General features: G+C 42.5%; 1 protein-coding gene across 1 annotated transcript in view; it reads right to left on the bottom strand.

Annotated features, from left to right (window-relative positions):
* LOC139408287 (fibrillin 2a) overlaps positions 1-26,660 on the bottom strand; it is a 231,743-nt gene that overhangs the window by 189,426 nt on the left and 15,657 nt on the right. Inside the window, exon 6 of the mRNA XM_071151997.1 lies at positions 823-1,020. Within this exon, the coding sequence (XP_071008098.1) occupies positions 823-1,020 (198 nt within the window). The remainder of the gene's footprint in view (positions 1-822; positions 1,021-26,660) is intronic.

Below are 26,660 nucleotides of genomic sequence, written 5' to 3' on the forward strand. Positions count from 1 at the left end.
AAGGCTTTTGGGGGGTGAGGGTGGTGTGAAATATTGCCTCTAACAATGCAGTGACATGCACACACACACACACACACACGCACACACACACACACACACACATACACACACACACACACACACACACACCAGGGTTCAGGCCAATTCAATTATTGAAAAATTGCATCTATTTTCAATGATTTCTCAATAAGCTGAAAAGAGAGAAACTATTTATGTGACAAGTCTTCATTTTAAAAAATATTTAATTAAAATCTCTTCCTGAATTGACTGACTCAGGACCCTTAGTCCGTCAGCAGACGAGAGACGCAAAGCCTGGTGTGTGTGTGTGTGTGTCATCATCCTAATGAATATTTAGGGCCCCTTCACCCATCCCTCTCAGAGCAAGGCCCATTAGAATTCAATAGAGACCTGTGGGTGTGTCTGTGGGGGGCATTCCCAGGTCAGGTGACAATGAACTGGATAACAAGGCTGGCATTTGACCTCAGCTGGTCCAATGTCTTTGTTTTCAAATGCTTTTTCAAAAACTGTGGCTAAAATTATCTGCAATGCACATTGTAGTGGACATTTGCTGTTTGTGTAATTACATGTTGATAATTGTTTATGCATTATCAATTGTGGCTACACCTCTCATCCTATAATTATACATTTAGCTCAGCCAGTTATCTTGATTTTGACCTTATGTGAACACAATTCGACGAAAACAAACAAAAAATTGGACCAAACTTCACAAACACTTGACAAAAAAAGTGTGTCCAATTAATTACTTAATTAATTAAAAAATATTGGAAAGCTAGTTTAATCTTGACGTATCCCACTCCTCACCCTGGCAGGCTCCGGTGCGTATGTTGGGGATGAAGCCTCGGCGGCATGGCTGGGGCTGGGCCGGACACATCTCGCAGGGGTGTCCCCAGGCACGCCCCACCGTGGCACAGCACAGGGTCTTGGTGCACACGATGCCACTCACCTGGCCCTGGCACATCTGGTTGCTGACCTTGGTGAAGCACGGGCCTGTCCTGTAGTCTGGGAGAGAGCAAGGGGATTCCATTAGAAGCAATAGAAGTAGTTACAGTGCATTCAAACCCAACATTTTGTGACGTTACAGACAGATTATAAAATGGATTAAATCGCCCCCCCCCCTCATTAAGCTACACACAATACCCCATAATGACAAAGCAAAAACAGGTTTTTAGACATTTTTGCAAATGTATAAAAAAGAACAAATGGAAATATCACATTTACATAAGTACTCAGACCCTTTACTCAGTGCTTTGTTGAAGCACCTTTGGCAACGATTACAGCCTCGAGTCTTCTTGGGTATGACGCTACAAGCTTGACACACCTGTATTTGGGGTGTTCAGGTCTCTCCAGAGATGTTTGATCGGGTTCATGTCCGGCCTATGGCTAGGCTACTCAAGGACATTCAGAGACTTGCCCCGAAGCCACTCCTGCATTGTCTTGGCTGTGTGCTTAGGGTCTTTGTCCTGTTGGAAGGTGAACCTTCGCCCCAGTCTGAGGTCCTGAGCGCTCTGTAGCAGGTTTTCATCAAGGATCTCTCTGTACTTTTCTCCGTTAATCTTTCCCTCGATCCTGACTAGTCTGCCAGTCCCTGCCGTTGAAAAACATCCCCACAGCATGATGCTGCCACCACCATGCTTCACCGTAGGGATGGTGCAAGGTTTCCTCCAGACGTGACGCTTGGCATTCAGACCAAAGAGTTCAATCTTGGTTTCATCAGACCAGAGAATCTTGTTTCTCATGGTCTGAGAGTCCTTTAGTTGCCTTTTGGCAAACTCCAAGCGAGCTGTCAAGGAGTGGCTTCCGTCTGGCCACTCTACCATAAAGGTCTGATTGATTATGTGCAGCAGAGATGGTTGTCCTTCTGCAAGGTTCCTTCACAGAGGAACTCTGGAGCTCTGTCAGAGTGACCATCGGGTTCTTGGTCACCTCCCTGACCAAGGGCCTTTCCCCCGATTGCTCAGTTCAGACGGGCGGCCAGCTCTAGGAAGAGTCTTGGTGGATCCAAACTTCTACCATTTAAGAATGATGGAGGCCACTGTGTTCTTGGGGATAAGGTTGTAATGTAACAACATTTTTGGAAGCACTGGAGAGCCTCTCGTATCTATATCTGCTACAAGATTAACATAATGGTGTTGTCTACAAGGCTCACATGATGGTGTTGTCTACAAGGCTAACATAATGGTGTTGTCTACAAGGCTAACATAATGGTGTTGTCTACAAGGCTAACATAATGGTGTTGTCTACAAGGCTCACATAACGGTGTTGTCTACAAGGCTAACATAATGGTGTTGTCTACGAGGCTAACATAACGATGTTGTCTACAAGACTAACATAATGGTGTTGTCTACAAGGCTAACATAATGGTGTTGTCTACAAGGCTAACATAACGGTGTTGTCTACAAGGCTAACATAACGGTGTTGTCTGCAAGGCTAACATAAAAAAACATTGCTTTGTTAGGGATACTGTTGGTTAGCAATGTGATAGACCTCTAATCAAATCAAATCAGATTGTATTAGTCACAAGCACTGAATGCTTACTTACAAGCTCTTAACCAACAATGCAATTCAAGAAATAGAGTTAAGAAAACATTTACTAAATATAAGTAAAAAATAAAATAACAATAACGAGGCTATATATAGGGGGTACCGGTACCGAGTTAATGTGCAGGGGTACAGGTTAGTCGATGTAACTCTAGCTCTCCTTCATAACAGTTTTATACTGAATATGCTAAGTCAGCTGTCATTTTCATAGATACTGTAATCTACATTTTTCCTTTATTTTAAAGGGAGCTTGTTTACTTATGTGATGCATGATTTAAAACTTATCTGAAGAACAAAGAGCAATGTTAGTATTCAATAACATCAGATCTTCAGGCCAGAAAAGTAGAATGGGGGTTCCTCAAGGATCAGTTCTAGGCCCTCTTCTATTTTGACGACGTTCCTAATGAGAGTAGATTTCCCCTATCCTTTTTTATTTGTATTGTTTATTGACAGAGAATGAATGAAGAGGAGACAGATAAAGGTGGAAATATGAGATGAGATGAGGGGTGGAGATGAGGGGTGGAGATGAGGGGTGGAGATGAGGGGTGGAGATGAGGGGTGGAGCCGGGGTGGAGATGAGGGGTGGAGATGAGGGGTGGAGATGAGGGGTGGAGATGAGGGGTGGAGCCGGGGTGGAGATGAGGGGTGGAGATGAGGGGTGGAGATGAGGGGTGGAGATGAGGGGTGGAGCCGGGGTTGAGATGAGGGGTGGAGCTGGGGTGGAGATGAGGGGTGGAGATGAGGGGTGGAGGAGGGGTGGAGATGAGGGGTGGAGATGAGGGGTGGAGATGAGGGGTGGAGCCGGGGTTGAGATGAGGGGTGGAGATGAGGGGTGGAGATGAGGGGTGGAGCCGGGGTGGAGATGAGGGGTGGAGCCGGGGTGGAGATGAGGGGTGGAGATGAGGGGTGGAGCCGGGGTGGAGATGAGGGGTGGAGATGAGGGGTGGAGATGAGGGGTGGAGCCGGGGTGGAGATGAGGGGTGGAGCCGGGGTGGAGATGAGGGGTGGAGCCGGAGTGGAGATGAGGGGTGGAGCCGGGGTGGAGATGAGGGGTGGAGCCGGGGTGGAGATGAGGGGTGGAGCCGGGGTGGAGATGAGGGGTGGAGCCGGGGTGGAGATGAGGGGTGGAGCCGGGGTGAAGATGAGGGGTGGAGCCGGGGTGGAGATGAGGGGTGGAGCCGGGGTGGAGATGAGGGGTGGAGCCGGGGTGGAGATGAGGGGTGGAGCCGGGGTGGAGATGAGGGGTGGAGCCGGGGTGGAGATGAAGGGTGGAGCCGGGGTGGAGATGAGGGGTGGAGCCGGGGTGAAGATGAGACCCTAAGCACTATTTCACTTTTCCACATTAGTAACATTTTACATGTTGCTTATAAAAATGGGCATTCATTCCTACAGAAGTGAATGTTGGCTTTGGTCTTAGATTACCACAAAGGGAAAACCTCGGAGTAGATGGCAAACACATCCAAAGACGTAGCAATACAGTACATCACAACTACAGATGTAGAATATTAATTTGATCACTCGTTTGTTGGTGAGAAGGCACAGCAGGAAATGCAAACTTGTAGTATATTCGAGGTTCAAAAAGGCTTGAAAAAAGTTTGTAATTTCCACTATAAAATGTCAGACTTGATTTCCACTAAAGAAAAATGTATCAACCCTTACAAAAAAATTCCATTAATTATAATCCACATAATAATTGACAGAGCTGATGAAGGCATAACTGCCGAAATACGCTAGCCTGCCTGGCCGAAAATTAAAAGGTGAAATGAGGTAACATCATCTGTAACTATGGTTTCTTAAAACATTCTTATGTCATTTTTTCAATCTAATACCATCAACTTTGGTTTAATTATATTAGCTTTATTAACTATCAATCAAATATTTAAATGTAACCTTTATTTAACTAGGCAAGTCAGTTAAGAACAAATTCTTATTTACAACGATGGCCTACTGGGGAACAGTGGGTTAACTGCCTTGTTCAGGGGCAGAAAAACAGATTTTTTACCTTGTCAGCTCAGGGATTTGATCGCTCTAACCACTAGGCAACCTGCCACCCCATATGGTAAGTGTATACAGACAGTGTCCAATAATGTATGCTGTGCGTAATGATGTATGCTGTGCGTCTTGTCCAAGCTCAGATCTGAGACAATTTTCAGAGGAATAGCTTTTCTCAAATTCAAACAAAGTTGTTTCATGAAGATTTTTTTTTTTCCTGTCAAAAAGAAAGCAATGTTGATATGGCCCAAACCCCCCTCTGAAATACTCTTTAGAGAAGCTCTAAAGCTTCTGACACAACTGAAAAGGGGACATTGGGACGTTTAAAGTATCTTCTCCCCAGATGGGGCCAAAGGCGGATCCATGAGAAACGGATGAAAACAGAAGCATGGCCGACAAGTGAATGAGGGACTTGAAGTGATGACACCTCTGCCACCGGATCTATGGCTTTCCTGCATTAAACCTGGTTTGTATTATTAATTCACCCTAGATCTTTTTCAATGGCATCCCTAAACCCGGTAGTACCCACATCTACTGTTTAACACGTTTGTCTGTGTGTCATTTTACATGTCAGGAAACACATCAATACTTCTGCACTGAGAGAGAAACAGAGAGAGAGAAACAGAGAGAGAGAGACACAGAGAGAGACAGAGAGAGAGACACAGAGAGAGAGACAGAGAGAGAGACAGAGAGAGAGACAGAGAGAGAGACAGAGAGAGACACAGAGAGAGACACAGAGAGAGAGAGAGAGAGAGAGAGAGAGAGAGAGAGAGAGAGAGAGAGAGAGAGATTTGTTTATCCATTTCACTTGCCTTGGCAATGTAAACATATGTTTCCCATGCCAATAAAGCCCTTTGAAATTAAATTCATTGAATTGATAGAGAAGAGAGGGAAAGAGAGAGAGAAAGAGAGAGACGGAGAGAGAGAGAGAAGACAGAGATAGAGATAGAAGGAGAGGGGGGGAAAGAGAGAGACGGAGAGAGAGAGAGAGAGAAGACAGAGATAGAGATAGAAGGAGAGGGGGGGGGGGAAGAGACAGATAAAGAGAGCGAGGAGAGGTGGGGGCTCTGACAGAAACTCTGAGTGCAGGTCTAAACATGGTGCTACTTCATTACAGGCCCAAACCATTTTAACTGAATTATAAACATTTACAAAGAAGGGCTGCGGCCAACTGGGACAGAGTGAGTAAGTGAGTAACCGAGTGAGTGAGAGTAAGTGTGTGAGTGTGTGAGTGAGTGAGTGAGAGTGAAAAGAGCTGTTGGTCCACACAGGATGTTAGACACCAAACATCTATCCCATTAGAGTGGATGACATCACAGGCCGTTTCAGTTAGATGACCATGGGCCCAGCCAATTCAGAGTTGGATGAGGGAGGACAAATTGGTTGACGTCAATGTGAGCGGAAATTCCAGTTAAGCGTCCAGATTTAGTGAGAATACGGGCCTATATGGACAGTCAGTCAGTATGACACATGTTACAGTACTAAATATAGTATCTTTATATAATGAAACGCTACCGTGGCAGTACTACAGTGATGTAGTAGCAGTGCTGCATGTCCCAACAGACCTTTTGAACCAAATGTGGATATTGAGAGATAGTTAAAAGAAAAAATAGGTCAAAGTGAATAATCATGTCTTGACTTTTGATAGGCTAAATTTGATATGCTAATTTTGATAGGCCAATTTTGATAGGCTAATTTTGAAAAGCCAATATCGATGAGCTATTTTGCTCGACTGTTTAGCTTATCTACAGCAGGTTTTGCTGTTAAGTTGCTAGCAAAGAACTAGTCTCTTTCATGGTGTATATAGCAAGTAAATAGGAGGCTCGTTTAAGGTAATTGAGGGTCAAGTTAAGCTATTTATAAAGGATTTGCTTTTACGGCAGGGTTGAGAGCTGTGCATTTTGGCTGCACCTCGACTCTAGGTCATTTGAGCGCTCTTTTCCTCAGTAGAAATGTTAAATCTAGACCCTTTAAGCCCAGTGTGTAAATTTACATTGACAATGACCACACACACACAAACACCAATGAGACTATAAACACAGAAGCAAACAACAGTTTTTTTCTCCAGTGACACCCAGGAGCAGTTGTGACTATACATCTTTTTCTAATTCAGACAACGTGGAGTGATCTCATCAAACAAGCTTGGTCTAAGATAAACAGCTAATTTAGCCTCTTGTTTTTGAGTTTGAGGACAAATTCAAATCAGAAGGATTAAAGGAGCAATCTGGCATTCAGACAACAACTAAATGGATTCCCGAGTGGTGCATCGCAGTGCTTGAGACGTCACTACAGACCTGGGTTCAATCCCGGGCTGTGTCACAGCTGAGTTGCAGCGATGGGACAAGACTGTAACTACCAATTGGTGAAAAAAGGTGGTAAAATATAAAACTCAGCAAAACAAGAAATGTCCTCTCACTGTCAACTGTGTTTATTTTCAGGAAACTTAACATGTGTAAATATTTGTATGAACATAACAAGATTCAACAACTGAGACATAAACTGAACAAGTTCCACAGACATGTGACTAACAGAAATGGAATAATGTGTCCCTGAACAAAGGGGGGGTCAAAATCAAAAGTAACAGTCAGTATCTGGTGTGGCCACCAGCTGCATTAAGTACTGCAGTGCATCTCCTCATGGACTGCACCAGATTTGCCCGTTCTTGCTGTGAGATGTTACCCCACTCTTCCACCAAGGCACCTGCAAGTTCCCGGACATTTCAGGGGGGAATGGCCCTAGCCCTCACCCTCCGATTCAACAGGTCCCAGACATGCTCAATAGGATTGAGATACGGGCTCTTCGCTGGCCATGGCAAAACACTGACATTCCTGTTTTGCTGGAAATCACGAACAGAATGAACAGTATGGCAGGTGGCATTGTCATGCAGGATGGTCATGTCAGGATGATCCTGCAGGAAGGGTACCACATGAGGGAGGAGGATGTCTTCCCTGTAATACACGCCGTTGAGATTGACTGCAATGACAACAAGCTCAGTCCGATGATGCTGTGACACATCGCCCCAAACCATGACGGACCCTCCACCTCCAAATCGATCCCGCTCCAGAGCACAGGCCTCGGTGTAATGCTCATTCCTTTGACGATAAACGCGAATCCGACCATCACCCCTGGTGAGACAAAACCGCGACTTGTCAGTGAAGAGCACTTTTTGTCCAGTCCTGTCTGGTCCAGAGACGGTGTGTTTGTGCCCATAGGCGAGGTTGTTGTTTGTACCTTACAACAGGCCTACAAGCCCTCAGTCCAGCCTCTCTCAGCCTATTGAGGACAGTCTGAGCACTGATGGAGGGATTGTGTGTTCCTGGTGTAACTCGGGCAGTTGTTGTTGCCGTCCTGTACCTGTCCCGCAGGTGTGATGTTCGGATGTACCGACCCTGTGCAGGTGTTGTTACATGTGGTCTGCCACTTCGAGGATGATCAGCTGTCCGTCCTGTCTCCCTGTAGTGCTGTCTTCGGCGTCTCACAGTACGAACATTGCAATTTATTGCCCTGGCCACATCTGCAGTCCTTATGCCTCTTTACATCATGTCTAAGGAACGTTTACGCAGATGAGCAGGGACCCTGGGCATCTTTATTTTGGTATTTTTCAGAGTCAGTAGAAAGGCCTCTTTAGTGTCCTAAGTTTTCAACTGTGACCTTAATTGCTTACCGTCTGTAAGCTGTTAGTGTCTTAACGACCGTTCCACAGGTGCATGTACATTAATTGTTTACGGTTCATTGAACAAGCATGGGAAACTGTTTTAAACCCCTTTACAATGAAGATCTGTGAAGTTATTTGGATTTTGATAAATTATCTTTGAAAGACAGGGTCCATGAAAAAAGGGCCGTTTTTTTTTTTTTGCTGAGTTTATATATATATAATAGTGGATACCCCATAACTTTTTTGAAAACAGCTGAGGTATGGGGCTGGAGAAATGTAACCACTCTCAAATTCATAGACAGAGCTGTGGATACATGGACTGGCCATCCTTGAGATGAAAAGGATAGTTTTATCCATGTTTTGAGGCTTTGCGGCATTTGTTTACAATTACATAGTTTACAAAAACAACGGAGTAAAACAAAGCTTATATCGTAGTTTCTGATGGGGTTCGACTATTGAACTAAGCTCAATGGGGAATTAATAAGATATATTCTTCAAAATCAATGGGTATACTGCACGGTAGCGTATTCGCACCAACTATGAAACTATGAAACGAGGTAAACACCAATAAATGCTTGAAATATGATGTAAACAAACAAGTTTAAAAGCTACTGGCTTTCTAACGCAAATACGTCACTGCTCCCTCTCAGCGCAAGAGGCGTCACTACAATCCCTGGTTCGACTCCAGACTGTATCACATCCGGCTGTGATTGGGAGTCCCCATAGGGTGGTGCACAATTGGCCCAGCGTCGTCCGGGGTAGGCCATCATTGTAAATAAGAACTTGTTCTTATTAACTAAATACAAATAGTAGAATGAGATTAAATTAGTGAAATATTATTTTATTTGTTTTGTTGAAATGTTGGTAATGAGTACCAGCATGAATGTGCTGAACTACAGTGTATGTGCGATTCATCAACACGAGTCCATACAGGAATAATCTTAACCCCATTTTTTTTAAACTAGGCAAATCAGTTAAGAACAAATTCTTATTTACAATGACAGTCTACCGGGGGGTGACTGCCTTGTTCAGGTGCAAAATGACAGATTTTTACCTTGTCAGGTCAGGGATTCAATCCAGCAACCTTTCAGCTACAGGCCCAACACTCTAAACACTAAACTACCTGCCCCATGTGGGATTAATCAACAGGAGTCCATACAGGACTAACCTTAACCCTATCATCAACAGGAGTTCATATGGGACTAACCCCTAGTGGGATTCATCAACAGGAGTCCATACAGGACTAACCCCATCATCAACAGGAGTCCATACAGAACTAACCCTATCATCAACAGGAGTCCATACGGGACTAACCCCATCATTAACAGGAATCCATACAGAACTAACCCCATCATCAACAGGAGTCCATACAGAACTAACCCTATCATCAACAGGAGTCCATACGGGACTAACCCCATCATTAACAGGAATCCATACAGAACTAACCCCATCATCAACAGGAGTCCATACAGAACTAACCCTATCATCAACAGGAGTCCATACAGAACTAACCCCATCATCAACAGGAGTCCATATGGGACTAACCCCATCATCAACAGGAGTCCATACGGGACTAACCCCTAGTGGGATTCATCAACAGGAGTCCATACAGGACTAACCCCTAGTGGGATTCATCAACAGGAGTCCATACAGGACTAACCCTATCATCAACAGGAGTCCATACAGAACTAACCCTATCATCAACAGGAGTCCATACAGAACTAACCCCATCATCAACAGGAGTCCATATGGGACTAACCCCATCATCAACAGGAGTCCATACGGGACTAACCCCTAGTGGGATTCATCATCAGGAGTCCATACGGGACTAACCCCTAGTGGGATTCATCAACAGGAGTCCATACGGGACTAACCCTATCATCAACAGGAGTCAATACAGAACTAACCCTATCATCAACAGGAGTCCATACAGGACTAACCCTATCATCAACAGGAGTCCATACAGGACTAACCCCATGTGGAATTCATCAACTGGAGTCCATACAAGACTAACCCTATCATCAACAGGAGTCCATACAGGACTAACCCTAACCCTATCATCAACAGGAGTCCATACAGGACTAACCCTAACCCCATCATCAACAGGAGTCCATCAGGGACTAACCCCATGTGGGATTCATTAACAGGAGTCCATACAGAACTAACCGCATCATCAACAGGAGTCCATACAGAACTAACCCCATCATCAACAGGAGTCCATACGGAACCCCCTATTGGGATTCATCAACAGGAGTCCATACGGGACTAACCCTATCATCAACAGGAGTCCATACAGAACTAATCCAGAACTAACCCTATCATCAACAGGAGTTCATACAGGACTAACCCTATCATCAACACGAGTCCATACAGGACTAGCCCTAACCCTATCATCAACAGGAGTCCATACAGGACTAACCCTATCATCAACAGGAGTCCATACAGGATTAACCCTAACCCTATCATCAACAGGAGTCCATACAGGACTAACCCCATCATCAACAGGAGTCCATACAGAACTAACCCCATCATAAACAGGAGTCCATACAGGACTAACCCTATCATCAACAGGAGTCCATACAGGACTAACCCCATCATCAACAGGAGTCCATACAGGACTAACCCCATCATCAACAGGAGTCCATACAGGACTAACCCCATCATCAACAGGAGTCCATACAAGACTAACCCCATCATCAACAGGAGTCCATACAGGACTAACCCCATGTGGGATTAATCAACAGTCCATACAGGAAGTACATGTTTGTGAATGTAAGCCATAGAACTTCATTTAGAGCCTGAAAAGGAAATTCCCTTTCAAAGAAGACAGAAATTGGAACGATACGAAAGGAAAGCGGCATACACCTGCCGCATTTACAGACATACCGATTCCTGATTTAGGAACCCATTTACTACCAGACGCTGATCCTTCCCCTTCAATAGACTCTGTCTGAGTCCCAAATGGCATTCTATTCCCTAAAGTGCACTACTTTAGACCAGAGCCCTATGGGAGTAGTAGACGAAAATCCTGCGCTACTCAAATAGGGAGAAACCTCCGAGTCATCCCGCTGCCCTCTCTTTCCACTGTTGAAGAAGCCTCCACTTCACATTTTAACAGCTTGGAAGCTTTGCCATCACATAAATGTATCATTAGTCATAGCATTTTTCTTTTCATTCTGATTATGATAACAATGCATAATACATAGATAGTCTAAAAAAAAGAGTGGTAACAGTGGGGATTCTGACTAAAAACAGTATGGTTTACGGGGACTTTTATTTTGAAATAATTTACTGAATATTCTGACACACTGTTCCACATTTATGTCGTATATGACATGGATGTTGCATAAATACAAGGGCTGACAAAACATTTCTGCAGGTGTTAAGAAATCTTTCTGTCAGATGTAATTAATTATGTACAGTGACTTGCGAAAGTATTCGGCCCCCTTGAACTTTGCGACCTTTTGCCACATTTCAGGCTTCAAACATAAAGATATAAAACTGTATTTTTTTGTGAAGAATCAACAACAAGTGGGACACAATCATGAAGTGGAACGACATTTATTGGATATTTCTAACTTTTTTAACAAATCAAAAACTGAAAAATTGGGCGTGCAAAATTATTCAGCCCCCTTAAGTTAATACTTTGTAGCGCCACCTTTTGCTGCGATTACAGCTGTAAGTCGCTTGGGGTATGTCTATCAGTTTTGCACATCGAGAGACTGACATTTTTTCCCATTCCTCCTTGCAAAACAGCTCGAGCTCAGTGAGGTTGGATGGAGAGCATTTGTGAACAGCAGTTTTCAGTTCTTTCCACAGATTCTCGATTGGATTCAGATCTGGACTTTGACTTGGCCATTCTAACACCTGGATATGTTTATTTTTTAACCATTCCATTGTAGATTTTGCTTTATGTTTTGGATCATTGACTTGTTGGAAGACAAATCTCCGTCCCAGTCTCAGGTCTTTTGCAGACTACATCAGGTTCTTCCAGAATGGTCCAGTATTTGGCTCCATCCATCTTCCCATCAATTTTAACCATCTTCCCTGTCCCTGCTGAAAAAAAGCAGGCCCAAACCATGATGCTGCCACCACCATGTTTGACAGTGGGGATGGTGTGTTCAGCTGTGTTGCTTTTATGCCAAACATAACGTTTTGCATCGTTGCCAAAAAGTTCAATTTTGGTTTCATCTGACCAGAGCACCTTCTTCCACATGTTTGGTGTGTCTCCCAGGTGGCTTGTGGCAAACTTTAAACAACACTTTTTATGGATATCTTTAAGAAATGGCTTTCTTCTTGCCACTCTTCCATAAAGGCCAGATTTGTGCAATATACGACTGATTGTTGTCCTATGGACAGAGTCTCCCACCTCAGCTGTAGATCTCTGCAGTTCATCCAGAGTGATCATGGGCCTCTTGGCTGCATCTCTGATCAGTCTTCTCCTTGTATAAGCTGAAAGTTTAGAGGGACGGCCAGGTCTTGGTAGATTTGCAGTGGTCTGATACTCCTTCCATTTCAATATTATCGCTTGCACAGTGCTCCTTGGGATGTTTAAAGCTTGGGAAATCTTTTTGTATCCAAATCCGGCTTTAAACTTCTTCACAACAGTATCTCGGACCTGCCTGGTGTGTTCCTTGTTCTTCACGATGCTCTCTGCGCTTTTAACGGACCTCTGAGACTATCACAGTGCAGGTGCATTTATACGGAGACTTGATTACACACAGGTGGATTGTATTTATCATCATTAGTCATTTAGGTCAACATTGGATCATTCAGAGATCCTCACTGAACTTCTGGAGAGAGTTTGCTGCACTGAAAGTAAAGGGGCTGAATAATTTTGCACGCCCAATTTTTCAGTTTTTGATTTGTTAAAAAAGTTTGAAATATCCAATAAATGTCGTTCCACTTCATGATTGTGTCCCACTTGTTGTTGATTCTTCACAAAAAAATACAGTTTTATATCTTTATGTTTGAAGCCTGAAATGTGGCAAAAGGTCGCAAAGTTCAAGGGGGCCGAATACTTTCGCAAGGCACTGTATATCCCCTTCATATAAAGTGTTACCTATTGTTTTATAAGGCAATCAAATATCTCCTTTAGGGGAAAAAACACACAATTGTTGTATCTTATTTAAAACAACAATTCATTTATGAAGGTATTGGAGTGACTTTTAATACACGGCAGATTTGATGACAACCTGGTCAAGCAAAAGGTTTTCATGATAAATATATTCCGTTTCAAGTGAACCAGCTGTAGACTCAATCACATTGTTGTGCACGGTCGGAACTACAATAACCACTTTGTTTTAGCCTGAAATGGCCATTGGCCTATATTCCCTGTGTGGGTGACTGTACTAAATATCCTGAAAGAGCTAAGACCTGCTAAAATCACGTTACGTCAACCAACTGACCATCGGATATAGCCAGATATTCTTGGTGAAAGATAGAAACAAGATGAAAGTCAAGTAAGGTGAGTTGAAATCAGTTCTATAAATATATTACATATTTAACTAGGCAAGTCAGTTACGAACAAATTCTTGTTCACAACTACGGCCTACCCCGGACAACGCTGGGCCGCCCTATGGGACTCCCAATCACAGCCGGATGTGATACAGCCTGGATTTGAACCAGGCACTGTAGTGATGCCTCTATGCACTGAGATGCAGTGTGTCTTAGACTGCTGCGCCACTCGGGAACTTTGGTCAACCTGAAATAAATAAATAAAACCCATTAATACTGAGCTCCTATTCATAAAGCGTCTCAGAGGATGTTGCTCTAGGATTCTGTGTGGCTCAGCTGGCAGAGCATGGTACTTGCAACGCCAAGGTTGACGGTTTGATTCCCATATGGGACCAGTATAAATTTGTTTTACCCTCACTCCCGCAAGGTTGAACTACTAGTGTTTTTTTAGATTATTTTATTAGTCACATGCACAGGGTCGCAGATGTAATTGCAGGGTACAGTGAAAGTATTAACGCCCAAGCTCCAACAGTGCATGTCAAAAAGAGAAGTGAATGAAACAATAATATATATATATTTTTAAATAACAATAATATATACATATTTACAACTGTAACAATGATACATCTCCATTGGGGTGGTGGGGGAAGGGTAAATGTCCATTGGGGGAGCAGTGGGGGAGGGGTAGGAAGTCCAGGGGGCAGGGGGGGGGGGGGGGGGGGACAGGAAGAGTAGGTAGCTGCCTAGTGGTGGCTATTCAGCAGTCTGATGGTTGGGAGGGGGTAGAAGCTATTGGCCAGTCTGACAGTCTGACAGGTACCATCCTCTGTAGCGCCTTGCGGACCGCGGCCGTACCAGGCTGTGATGCAGCCCGAGAGTGGTGCTCTCGATGGTGCTCCCGTAGAACACAGTGAGGGCGAAGAGTGAAGAGTTGCTGTCGTACCTCTACACCACAGTGTCCTTGTGGTTTGACCATTTCAGCTGCTCAGAGATGTGTACGTCGAGGAAGTTTATGTTTTTTTTTACCATTTCCACCGCGCCCTCGTTGATGGGGGTGTTCTCAGCCTGGTTCCTCCTGAAATCAACAATCAGCTCCTTTGTTTTTTTTGACGTTGAGGGAGAGGTTGTTAATCTGGCACCAAGCCGTCAGTGTGCCTACCTCCTCTCTGTAGGACGTCTCGTTATTGTTGGTAATCAGGCCTATTGACTGATTGTTGGTCGTCAGCGAACTTAATGATGGAGTTTGAACTGTGAGAGGCCATGCAGTCGTGGGTATACAGGGAGTACAGGAGGGGACTGAGGACTCACCCTTGTGGGGCCCCCCGCGTTGAGGGTCAGTGTGGAAGAGGTAATGATGCCTACCTTCACCACCTGGGGACGGCCCGTCAGGAAGTCCAGGACCCAGTTGCATAGGGAGGAGTTCAGTCCCAGGGCCGTGAGCTTCGTGGTGAGCTTAGAGGGCACTATGGTACTGAAGGCCGAGCTGTAGTCAATGAACAGTGTCATCACAAATGCAATCCTTTTGTCCAGGTGGGAGAGGGCAGTGTGTTGTGCTATGGCGATTACATCGCCTCTGGAACTATCGAGCGGTAGGCAAATTGGAGAGGGTGGACTGTGTCAGGGAGGGAGGAGGTGGGAAACTAACTGAACTGAATGACTAGCAGGCTAGTCACCTCCTCCTCATCACCTCATGATTTTTTTTTTATTTTTTTTATTTTTTTTATTTTACCTTTATTTAACCAGGCAAGTCAGTTAAGAACAAATTCTTATTTTCAATGACGGCCTGGGAACAGTGGGTTAACTGCCTGTTCAGGGGCAGAACGACAGATTTGTACCTTGTCAGCTCGGGGGTTTGAACTCGCAACCTTCCGGTTACTAGTCCAACGCTCTAACCACTAGGCTACCCTGCCGCCCCATGATGACGGAAGTGAGTGCTAGTCATTCAGTTCAGTTAGTTTCCCTTTCTTGGGCACGGGGATAATAGTGGCCTTGAAGCAGGTGGGGATAATGGCTGAGCTAGAGAGAGATCAAAAATATCAGAAAACACAACAATTAGCTGGTCTTCAGCTGGCAGCCATGCAAGGATTAACACACTTGAAAGACCCACATACGTCCTCTGTGGAGGCCGTAATCACGTAGCCCTCATTGTCCTCACGGGCGCTACTCGGTATCTCAGAGTCGTTATGCTTGGAGTGTGAGAAAAGGGTGTTTAGCTCGTCCGGTAGGGCGGTATTGGTGTCCCCAACGTGACTGGCTTTCTTTTTTGTGATCTGTGATGTTAGAAGCCCCTGCCACATACACATTGTGTCCGACCAGCCAAATTGCTCCTTCACAATTGCTCCGTCCCTATACTTGTGCCTCGCCATCTTGATCGATCTGTGTAGGGCATACTTGTACTGTTTAACTTCTTCGATATAGGGGGCGCTCTTTTAATTTTTTGATAAAAAAACGTTCCCGTTTTAAACAAGATATTTTGCCACGAAAAGATGCTCGACTATATAATTGACAGCTTTGGAAAGAAAACACCTGACGTTTCCAAACCTGCAAAGATATTGTCTATGAGTGCCACAGAACTAATGCTACAGGCGAAACCAAGATGACATTTCATACAGGAAGTGCCCCAGATTTTGAATGCGCTGTGTTCCAATGTCTCCTTATATGGCTGTGAATGCGCCAGGAATGAGCTTAGACTTTCTGTCATTTCCCCAAGGTGTCTGCAGCATTGTGACGTATTTGTAGGCATATCATTGGAAGATTGACCATAAGAGACTACATTTACCAGGTGCCCGCTTGGTGTCCTCTGTCGAAATTATTGCGTAATCTCCAGCTGCGTGCATTTTTCCATTTGGTTCAGAGGAGAAACCAAACTGCCAGGAATGATTTATCATCGAATAGATATGTGAAAAACACCTTGAGGATTGATTCTAAACAACGTTTGCCATGTTTCTGACGATATTATGGAGTTAATTTGGAAAAAAGTTTGGCGTTGTAATGACTGAATTTTCGGGTTTTTTTCTTAGCCAAACGTGATGAACAAAACGGAGCGATTTCTCCTACACAAATAATATTTTTGGAAAAACTGAACATTTGCTATCTAACTGAGAGTCTCCTCATTGAAAACATCCGAAGTTCTTCAAAGGTAAATTATTTTATTTGAATGCTTTTCTTGTTTTTGTGAAAATGTTGCCTGCTGAATGCTAGGCTTAATGCTATGCTAGCTATCAATACTCTTGCACAAATGCTTGTGTAGCTATGGTTGAAAAGCATATTTTTAAAATCTGAGATGACATTGTTGTTAACAAAAGGCTAAGCTTGTGAGCCAATATATTTATTTTATTTCATTTGCGATTTTCATGAATAGTTAACGTTGCGTTATGCTAATGAGCTTGAGGCTATGATTACGCTCCCGGATACGGGATTGCTCGACGCAAGAAGTTAACCATACAATTGTATCCAGTCAAATTGCCATGTAAGTAGCATCTATTTTCTTCAGTTTCCTGACAAGGCTGGGATCAATCCACTGTTCGACACCATCGGTATCACATCATCTACAGTATGCACTTTTTTTATGAATCCGGTGACTGGGTCGATGTATTCATTCATGTTATCCCCAGACGCGCCACGGAACATATTCCATCCACGTTATCAAAATAGTCTTGGAGCGTGGATTCTGATTAGTCAGACCTGCGTTGTACAAACCTGACCACCGGAACATCCCTCTTGAGCATTTGTTTGTAGGCGGGGTGGAGCAAAATGGAATTGTGGTCAGATTTGCCAAAAGTAGGACGGGAGAGGGCCTTATACCACTGTCGAAAAGACGTGTAGCAGTGGACAAGAGTGGAATTTCTGCGAGTTGGACAGTTAATGTGTTGATAGTAACTAACTTTCCCCCATTACACCACTTGTTATTAGTCATGAAGCAGACACCACGGTCTTTGTTCTTGCCAGAGAGAGCCCGCTTCCTATCCGCTCAATGAACTGTAAAACCCGCTGGTTGTATTTAAATTGGAGGAAAGCTACGTTTCTGAGAAACAGAGTGTGTTGCAGAACCTGATGTCCCTCTGGAAGGAGATCCTCGCTCTGAATTCGTCCCTTTGGAAGGAGAACCTCGCTCTGAGTTCGTCCCTTTGGAAGGAGATCCTCGCTCTGAGTTCGTCCCTTTGGAAGGAGATCTTCGCTCTGATTTCGTCCCTTTGGAAGGAGATCCTCGCTCTGAGTTCGTCCCTTAGGAAGGAGATCCTCGCTCTGAGTTCGTCCCTTTGGAAGGAGATCCTCGCTCTGAGTTCGTCCCTTTGGAAGGAGATCCTCGCTCTGAGTTCGTCCCTCTGTATCTCGCTCTGAGATAATTCACTGACTGTTGAGGCCTCACCTCAACATGAGATGAATGAGGCCTCACCTCCTGGTTACATTAGTGACCATATCCCCCGCGCATCCCGAGAAGGCGGAGGTGTTGCAAATTTCAATTTACAAAAAAACCCAGACGTTTTCGTCTTTTGAGCTTCTAGTCATGAAATCTATGCAGCCTACTCAATCACTTTTTATAGCTACTGTTTACAGGCCTCCTGGGCCATATACAGCGTTCCTCACTGAGTTCCCTGAATTCTTATCGGACCTTGTAGTCATAGCAGATAATATTAAAATTTTTGGTGACTTTAATATTCACATGGAAAAGTCCACAGACCCACTCCAAAAGGCTTTCGGAGCCATCATCGACCCAGTGGGTTTTGTCCAACATGTCTCCGGACCTACTCACTGATACAGTCATACTGTGGACCTAGTTTTCTCCCATGGAATAAATGTTGTGGATTTGAATGTTTTTCCTCATAGTCCTGGACTATCGGACCACCATTTTATTACATTTGCAATCACAACAAATAATCTGCTCAGACGCCAACCAAGGAGCATCAAAAGACGTGCTATAAATTCTCAGACAACCCAAAGATTCCTTGATGCCCTTCCAGACTCCCTCTGCCTACTCAAGGACGTCAGATGACAAAAATCAGTTAACCACCTAACTGAGGAAATAAATTTAACCTTGCGCAATACTCTAGATGCAGTTGCAACCCTAAAAACTAAAAACATTTGTCAAAAGAAACTAGCTCCCTGGTATATAGAAAATACCCGAGCTCTGAAGCAAGCTTCCAGAAAATTGGAACGGAAATGGTGCCACACCAAACTGGAAGTCTTCCGACTAGCTTGGAAAGACAGTACCGTGCAGTATCGAAGAGCCCTCACTGCTGCTCTATCATCCATTTTTCCAACTTAATTGAGGAAAATAAGAACAATATGAAATGTATTTTTAATACTGTCGCAAAGCTAACTAAAAAGCAGCATTCCCCAAGAGAGGATGGCTTTCACTTCAGCAGTAATAAATTCATGAACTTCTTTGAGGAAAAGATCATGATCATTAGAAAGCAAATTACGGACTCCTCTTTAAATCTGCGTATTCCTCAAAACCTCAGTTGTCCTGAGTCTGCACAATTCTGCCAGGACCTAGGATCAAGGGAGACACTCAAGTGTTTTAGTACTATATCTCTTGACACAATGATGAAAATAATCATGGCCTCTAAACCTTCAAGCTGCACACTGGACCCTATTCCAACTAAACTACTGAAAGAGCTGCTTCCTGTGCTTGACCCTCCAATGTTGAACATAATAAACGGCTCTCTATCCACCGGATGTGTATCAAACACACTGAAAGTGGCAGTAATAAAGCCTATCTTGAAAAAGACAAACCTTGACCCAGAAAATATAAAAAACTATCGGCCTATATCGAATCTCCCATTCCTCTCAAAAGTTTTTGAAAAAGCTGTTGCACAGCAACTCACTGCCTTCCTGAAGACAAACAATGTATACGAAATACTTCAGTCTGGTTTTAGACCCCATCATAGCACTGAGACTGCACTTTAATGGCGTCAGACCGAGGCTCTGCATCTGTCCTCATGCTCCTAGACCTTAGTGCTGATTTTGATACCATCGATCAACCACATTCTTTTGGAGAGATTGGAAACCCAAATTGGTCTACACGTACAAGTTCTGGCCTGGTTTAGATCTTATCTGTCGGAAAGATATCAGTTTGTTTCTGTGAATGGTTTGTCCTCTGACAAATCAACTGTACATTTCGGTGTTCCTCAAGGTTCCATTTTACGACCACTATTGTTTTCACTATATATTTTACCTCTTGGGGATGTCATTCGAAAACATAATGTTATCTTTCACTGCTATGCGGATGACAGACAGCTGTACATTTCAATGGAACATGGTGAAGCCCCAAAATTGCCCTCACTGGAGGCCTGTGTTTCAGACATAAGAAAGTGGATGGCTGCCAACTTTTTACTTTTAAACTCGGACAAAACAGAGACGCTTGTTCTAGGTCCCTAGAAACAAAGAGATCTTCTGTTGAATCTGACGATTAATCTTGATGGTTGTACAGTCGTCTCAAATAAAACTGTGAAGGACCTCAGCGTTACTCTGGACCCTGATCTCTCTTTTGACGAACATATCAAGACTGCTTCAAGGACAGCTTTTTTCCATTTACGTAACATTGCAAAAATCTGACATTTTCTGTCCAAAAATGATGCAGAAAAATGAATCCATGCTTTTGTTACTTCTAGGTTAGGCTACTGCAATGCTCTACTTTCCGGCTACCCGGATAAAGCACTAAATAAACTTCAGTTAGTGCTAAATACGGCTGCTAGAATCCTGACTAGAACCCCAAAAATGTATCATATTACTCCAGTGCTAGCCTCCCTACACTGGCTTCATGTTAAGGCAAGGGCTGATTTCAAGGTTTTACTGCCAACCTACAAAGCACTACATGGGCTTGCTCCTACCTATCTTTCTGATTTGGTCCTGCCGTACATACCTACACGTACGCTACGGTCACAAGACGCAGGCCTCCTAATTGTCCCTAGAATTTCTAAGCAAACTTAGAAAATTATTTTTCTGATTGGAATTTATGGTGCATTCCAATTCGCTAACCTAATCCCCACCTTATGCACCTGTTGATAGGCTAGACATTTTGCTGACACCTGTTCAAAACTCTGATCTGATCGGATCTTCTAGAGAAAATAAAAGCATGAGAATCAGAACGCACCACCTGTCTGGGTCGGACTGGCTTTCAGGGTACCTAGTCAGCTGACACGGGAGAGAGGAAATAAGGCTAGAGTGGGCTTACTGGATCCCTCCGTCCCCCGACTGTCCATTACTATGGTCTATCCTAATGCCTCAGCAAACATGTGTTCTACACTAGGGCCCAATACGCCTTGCAGGTCAGCTAACAATACACCTTGCAGGTCAGCTAACAATACACATTGCAGGTCAGCTAACAATACTCCTTGCAGGTCAGCTAACAATACACCTTGCAGGTCAGCTAACAATACACCTTGCAGGTCAGCTAACAATACACCTTGCAGGTCAGCTAACAATACACCTTGCAGGTCAGCTAACAATACTCCTTGCAGGTCAGCTAACAATACTCCTTGCAGGTCAGCTAACAATTCTCCTTGCAGGTCAGCAAACAATACACCTTACAGGTCAGCTAACAATACTCCTTGCAGGTCAGCTAACAATACACCTTGTAGGTCAGCTAACAATACTCCTTGCAGGTCAGCTAACAATACACCTTCCAGGTCAGCTAACAATACACCTTGCAGGTCAGCTAACAATACTCCTTGCATGTCAGCTAACAATACTCCTTGCAGGTCAGCTAACAATACTCCTTGCAGGTCAGCTAACAATACTCCCTGCAGGTCAGCTAACAATACACCTTGCAGGTCATCTAACAATACTCCTTGCAGGTCAGCTAACAATACACCTTGCAGGTCATCTAACAATACTCCTTGCAGGTCAGCTAACAATACTCCTTGCAGGTCAGCTAACAATACTCCTTGCAGGTCAGCTAACAATACACCTTGCAGGTCATCTAACAATACTCCTTGCAGGTCAGCTAACAATACTCCTTGCAGGTCAGCTAACAATACTCCTTGCAGGTCAGCTAACAATACACCTTGCAGGTCATCTAACAATTTTCCTTTCAGGTCAGCTAACAATACACCTTGCAGGTCAGCTAACAATACACCTTGCAGGTCAGCTAACAATACACCTTGCAGGTCAGCTAACAATACTCCTTGCAGGTCAGCTAACAATATGCCTTGCCTTCAGTTCTGCAGCGGTCTAAGGCACTGCATCTCAGTGCTAGAGGCGTCACTACCTGTGCCTGGTTTGAATCCAGGCTGTATCACATCCGGGCATGATTGGGAGTCCCACAGGGCGGCACACAATTAACCCAGCGTCGTCTGGGTTTGGCCGGGGTAGGCCGTCATTGTAAATAAGAATTTGTTCTTAACTGACTTGCCTAGTTAAATAAAGGTAAAATAAAAATCAACATTGTATTAATAATGAGACACCAGTTGCAGAGCATTATGGGTAGTGTAGTACAGCATGCTATTTCAAAATACAAATACACTGAGTACACCAAACATTAGGAACACCTTCCTAATAACTATCCCCGGGCGCCAAAGATGTGGATGTCGATTAAGGCAGCCCCCCACACCTCTCTGATTCAGAGGGGTTGAGTTAAATGCAGAAGATAACTTTCAGTTAAAGCTATTCAGTTGTACAAATGACTAGGTATCCCCCTTTTCCTAATATTGAATTGCACACCCCCTCCCCCTTTGCCCTCAGAATAGCCTCAAATCATCAGGGCACTACAAGGTGTCGAAAGCGTTCCACAGGGATGCTGGCCCATGCTGACTCCAATGCTTCTCACAGTTGTGTCAAGTTGACTGGATGTCCTTTGGGTGGTGGACCATTCTTGATAGACACGGGAAACTGTTGAGCGTGAAAAACCCAGCAGCGTTGCAGTTCTTGACACAAACCGGTGTGCCTGACACCTACTACCATGCCCCGTTCAAATGCACTTACATCTTTTGTCTCCCCTTCATCTACACTGGTTGATGTGGATTTAACAAGTGACATCAATAAGGGATCATGACTTTCACCTGGATTCACCTGGTCACGCTATGTCATGGAAAGAGCAGGTGTTCCTAATGTTTTGTGCACTTAGTGTATATGAGTATGGCTAATGTCATTTGTGAACACTTAAGTATCTTGAGAAGATCCAGCTAGCAGTCAAAGTCACTTGGCAAAGGCACATTATTAGCCATTAATCCTGTGTACTTAATTGACCACCATCCATTGTGCCATTGTGTGAGCAATTCATGTATTGGCACCAAACACATAACAGTTAGTCAGTGATTACTGCCAATGCAGCTGTTGGGAGAGAGGCTACAGCTGTACCAAGAACAGACGACTCCTAGAAAACCGAGACATCCCTTCCTTGTGACACGTGGATCAGTTTGGATAGGATTGGGGGAGGGGAAGCTGATCCTAGATCTGTACCTGTGAACCTTTAAAGAACAAATGTGTTTCTTGCAACATCAGGCGAATGTTTTATACAAACATTCTATAATCATCCGCACGACTGGGCAGTTTATGGTATTATATCACAGTATATTATGGTATATTATGGTATTATATCACGGTATATTATGGTATATTATGGTATTATATCACGGTATATTATGGTATTATATCACGGTATATTATGGTATTATATCATGGTATATTATGGTATATTATGGTATTATATCACGGTATATTATGGTATTATATCACTGTATATTATGGTATTATATCACGGTATATTATGGTATTATATCACGGTATATTATGGTATATTATGGTATTATATCACGGTATATTATGGTATTATATCACGGTATATTATAGTATTATATCACGGTATATTATGGTATTATATCACGGTATATTATAGTATTATATCACAGTATATTATGGTATTATATCACGGTATATTAAGGTATTATATCACGGTATATTATAGTATTATATCACGGTATATTATGGTATTATATCACGGTATATTATGGTATTATATCACTGTATATTATGGTATTATATCACAGTATATTATGGTATTATATCAAGGTATATTATGGTATTATATCATGGTATATTATGGTATTATATCACAGTATTTTATGGTATTATATCACGGTATATTATGGTATTATATCACGGTATATTATAGTATTATATCACGGTATATTATGGTATTATATCACGGTATATTATGGTATATTATGGTATTATATCACGGTATATTATGGTATATTATGGTATTATATCACGGTATATTATGGTATTATATAACGGTATATTATGGTATTATATCACGGTATATTATGGTATTATATCACGGTATATTCTGGTATTATATCACGGTATATTATGGTATTATATCACGGTATATTATAGTATAATATCACGGTATATTATGGTATTATATCACTGTATATTATGGTATTATATGACGGTATATTATGGTATTATATCACAGTATATTATGGTATTATATCACGGTATATTATGGTATTATATCACGGTATATTATAGTATTATATCACGGTATATTATGGTATTATATCACTGAATATTATGGTATTATATCACGGTATATTATGGTATTATATCACGGTATATTATAGTATTATATCACGGTACATTATGGTATTATATCACGGTATATTATGGTATTATATCACGGTATATTATGGTATTATATCACGGTATATTATGGGATTATATCACGGTATATTATGGTATTATATCACGATATATTATAGTATTATATCACAGTATATTATGGTATTATATCACGGTATATTATGGTATTATATCACAGTATATTATGGTATTATATCACGGTATATTATGATATTATATCACAGTATGTTATGGTATTATATCACAGTATATTATGGTATTATATCACTGTATATTATGGTATTATATCACGGTATATTATGGTATTATATCACAGTATATTATGTTATTATATCACGGTATATTATGGTATTATATCACGGTATATTATGGTATTATATCACGGTATATTATGGTATTATATCACGGTATATTATGGTATTATATCACAGTATATTATGGTATTATATCACGGTATATTTTAGTATTATATCACGGTATATTATAGTATATTATGGTATTATATCACCTTATATTATGGTATGATACTATGGTATTATATCACGGTATATTATGGTGTATTATGGTATTATATCAAGGTATATTATGGTATATTATGGTATTATATCAAGGTATATTATGGTATATTATGGTATTATATCACGGTATATTATGGTATTATATCACGGTATATTATGGTATATTATGGTATTATATCACCTTATATTATGGTATGATATTATGGTATTATATCACGGTATATTATGGTATATTATGGTATTATATCACGGTATATTATGGTATTATATCACGGTATATTATGGTATTATATCACAGTATATTATGGTATTATATCACGGTATATTATGGTATTATATCACGGTATATTATGGTATTATATCACGGTATATTATGGTATTATATCACTGTATATTATAGCATTATATCACGGTATATTATAGTATTATATCACGGTATATTATAGTATTATATCACGGTATATTATGGTATTATATCACGGTATATTATGGTATTATATCACGGTATCATATAAATGATGTCTGAGTGTTGGAATGTTCCCCTGGCTATCTGTAAATGATGTCTGAGTGCTGGAGTGTTCCCCTGGCTATCTGTAAATGATGTCTGAGTGTTGGAATGTTCCCCTGACTATCTGTAAATGATGTCTGAGTGTTGGAGTGTTCCCCTGGCTATCTGTAAATGATGTCTGAGTGTTGGAGTGTTCCCCTGGCTATCTGTAAATGATGTCTGAGTGTTGGAATGTTCCCCTGACTATCTGTAAATGATGCCTGAGTGTTGGAGTGTTCCCCTGGCTATCTGTAAAAAAAAATAAACAAGAAAATGGTGCATTCTGCTTTGCTTAATTTAAGGAATTTGAAATTATTTATACTTTTACTTTTGATACTTAAGTATATTTAAAACCAAATACTTTTATTAGACTTTTACTCAAGTAGTATTTTGCAACCTAGTTTTAATCAGCTGAGAGCACAGACACAGACTTAAACCCCATTCCTTGACTCCTCTTGATGAAAGGGACTGTGGACAGGCAGAGGTCCAGGTTCAGACATTCAACACCTGTCTGCCTGTTCAAAGTGTCTAGTTGAGACCAACCTGGGACCCTAAATCAGTCAGTCAATCTGTCCCTGTATTTAGTGGGTTAGTTTGCTTTAGTTAGTTAGGATCTTGTGCCACGTGTGGCTTTTAACACTATTTGACTGTATTTACTAGACACACTCTACTACAAACTAGCGCTCCATGACACACACACACACACACACACACACACACGCGCACACACACGCACGCACACACACACACACACACACACAAACGCACGCACGCACGCACACACACACACACACACACACACACACACACACACACACACACACACACACACACACACACACACACACACACACACACACACACACACACACACACACACACACACACACGCCACACAACACACACACACACACCACACACCACACACACATATAGCCCTAATGTGTTTCCCAGAGACACACTACCAGAGAGGTGGTATAAATAACCCTGGGATGTGAGGCCCACTGCTGAGTCAATGACAGACCCTGTGAATCATCCTCCGCCATGGCTACACCTTTCTCCATGACATCCAGCCTAGGTACAGATCTAGGATCAGGTTCCCATCCCCCACCCCACATAGCCTGGTTCCTCTCTAGGTTTCTTCCTAGGTTTTGGCCTTTCTAGGGAGTTTTTCCTAGCCACCGTGCTTCTACACCTGCATTGCTTGCTGTTTGGGGTTTTAGGCTGGGTTTCTGTACAGCACTTTGAGATATCAGCTGATGTACGAAGGGCTATATAAATACATTTGATTTGATTTGATTAGTGGGGGAAATGCAAAACTAACCCTAGATTAGTGTGTGGT

The sequence above is a fragment of the Oncorhynchus clarkii genome, chromosome 5, assembly GCF_045791955.1.
Source record: "Oncorhynchus clarkii lewisi isolate Uvic-CL-2024 chromosome 5, UVic_Ocla_1.0, whole genome shotgun sequence".
Lineage (NCBI taxonomy): Eukaryota > Metazoa > Chordata > Actinopteri > Salmoniformes > Salmonidae > Oncorhynchus > Oncorhynchus clarkii.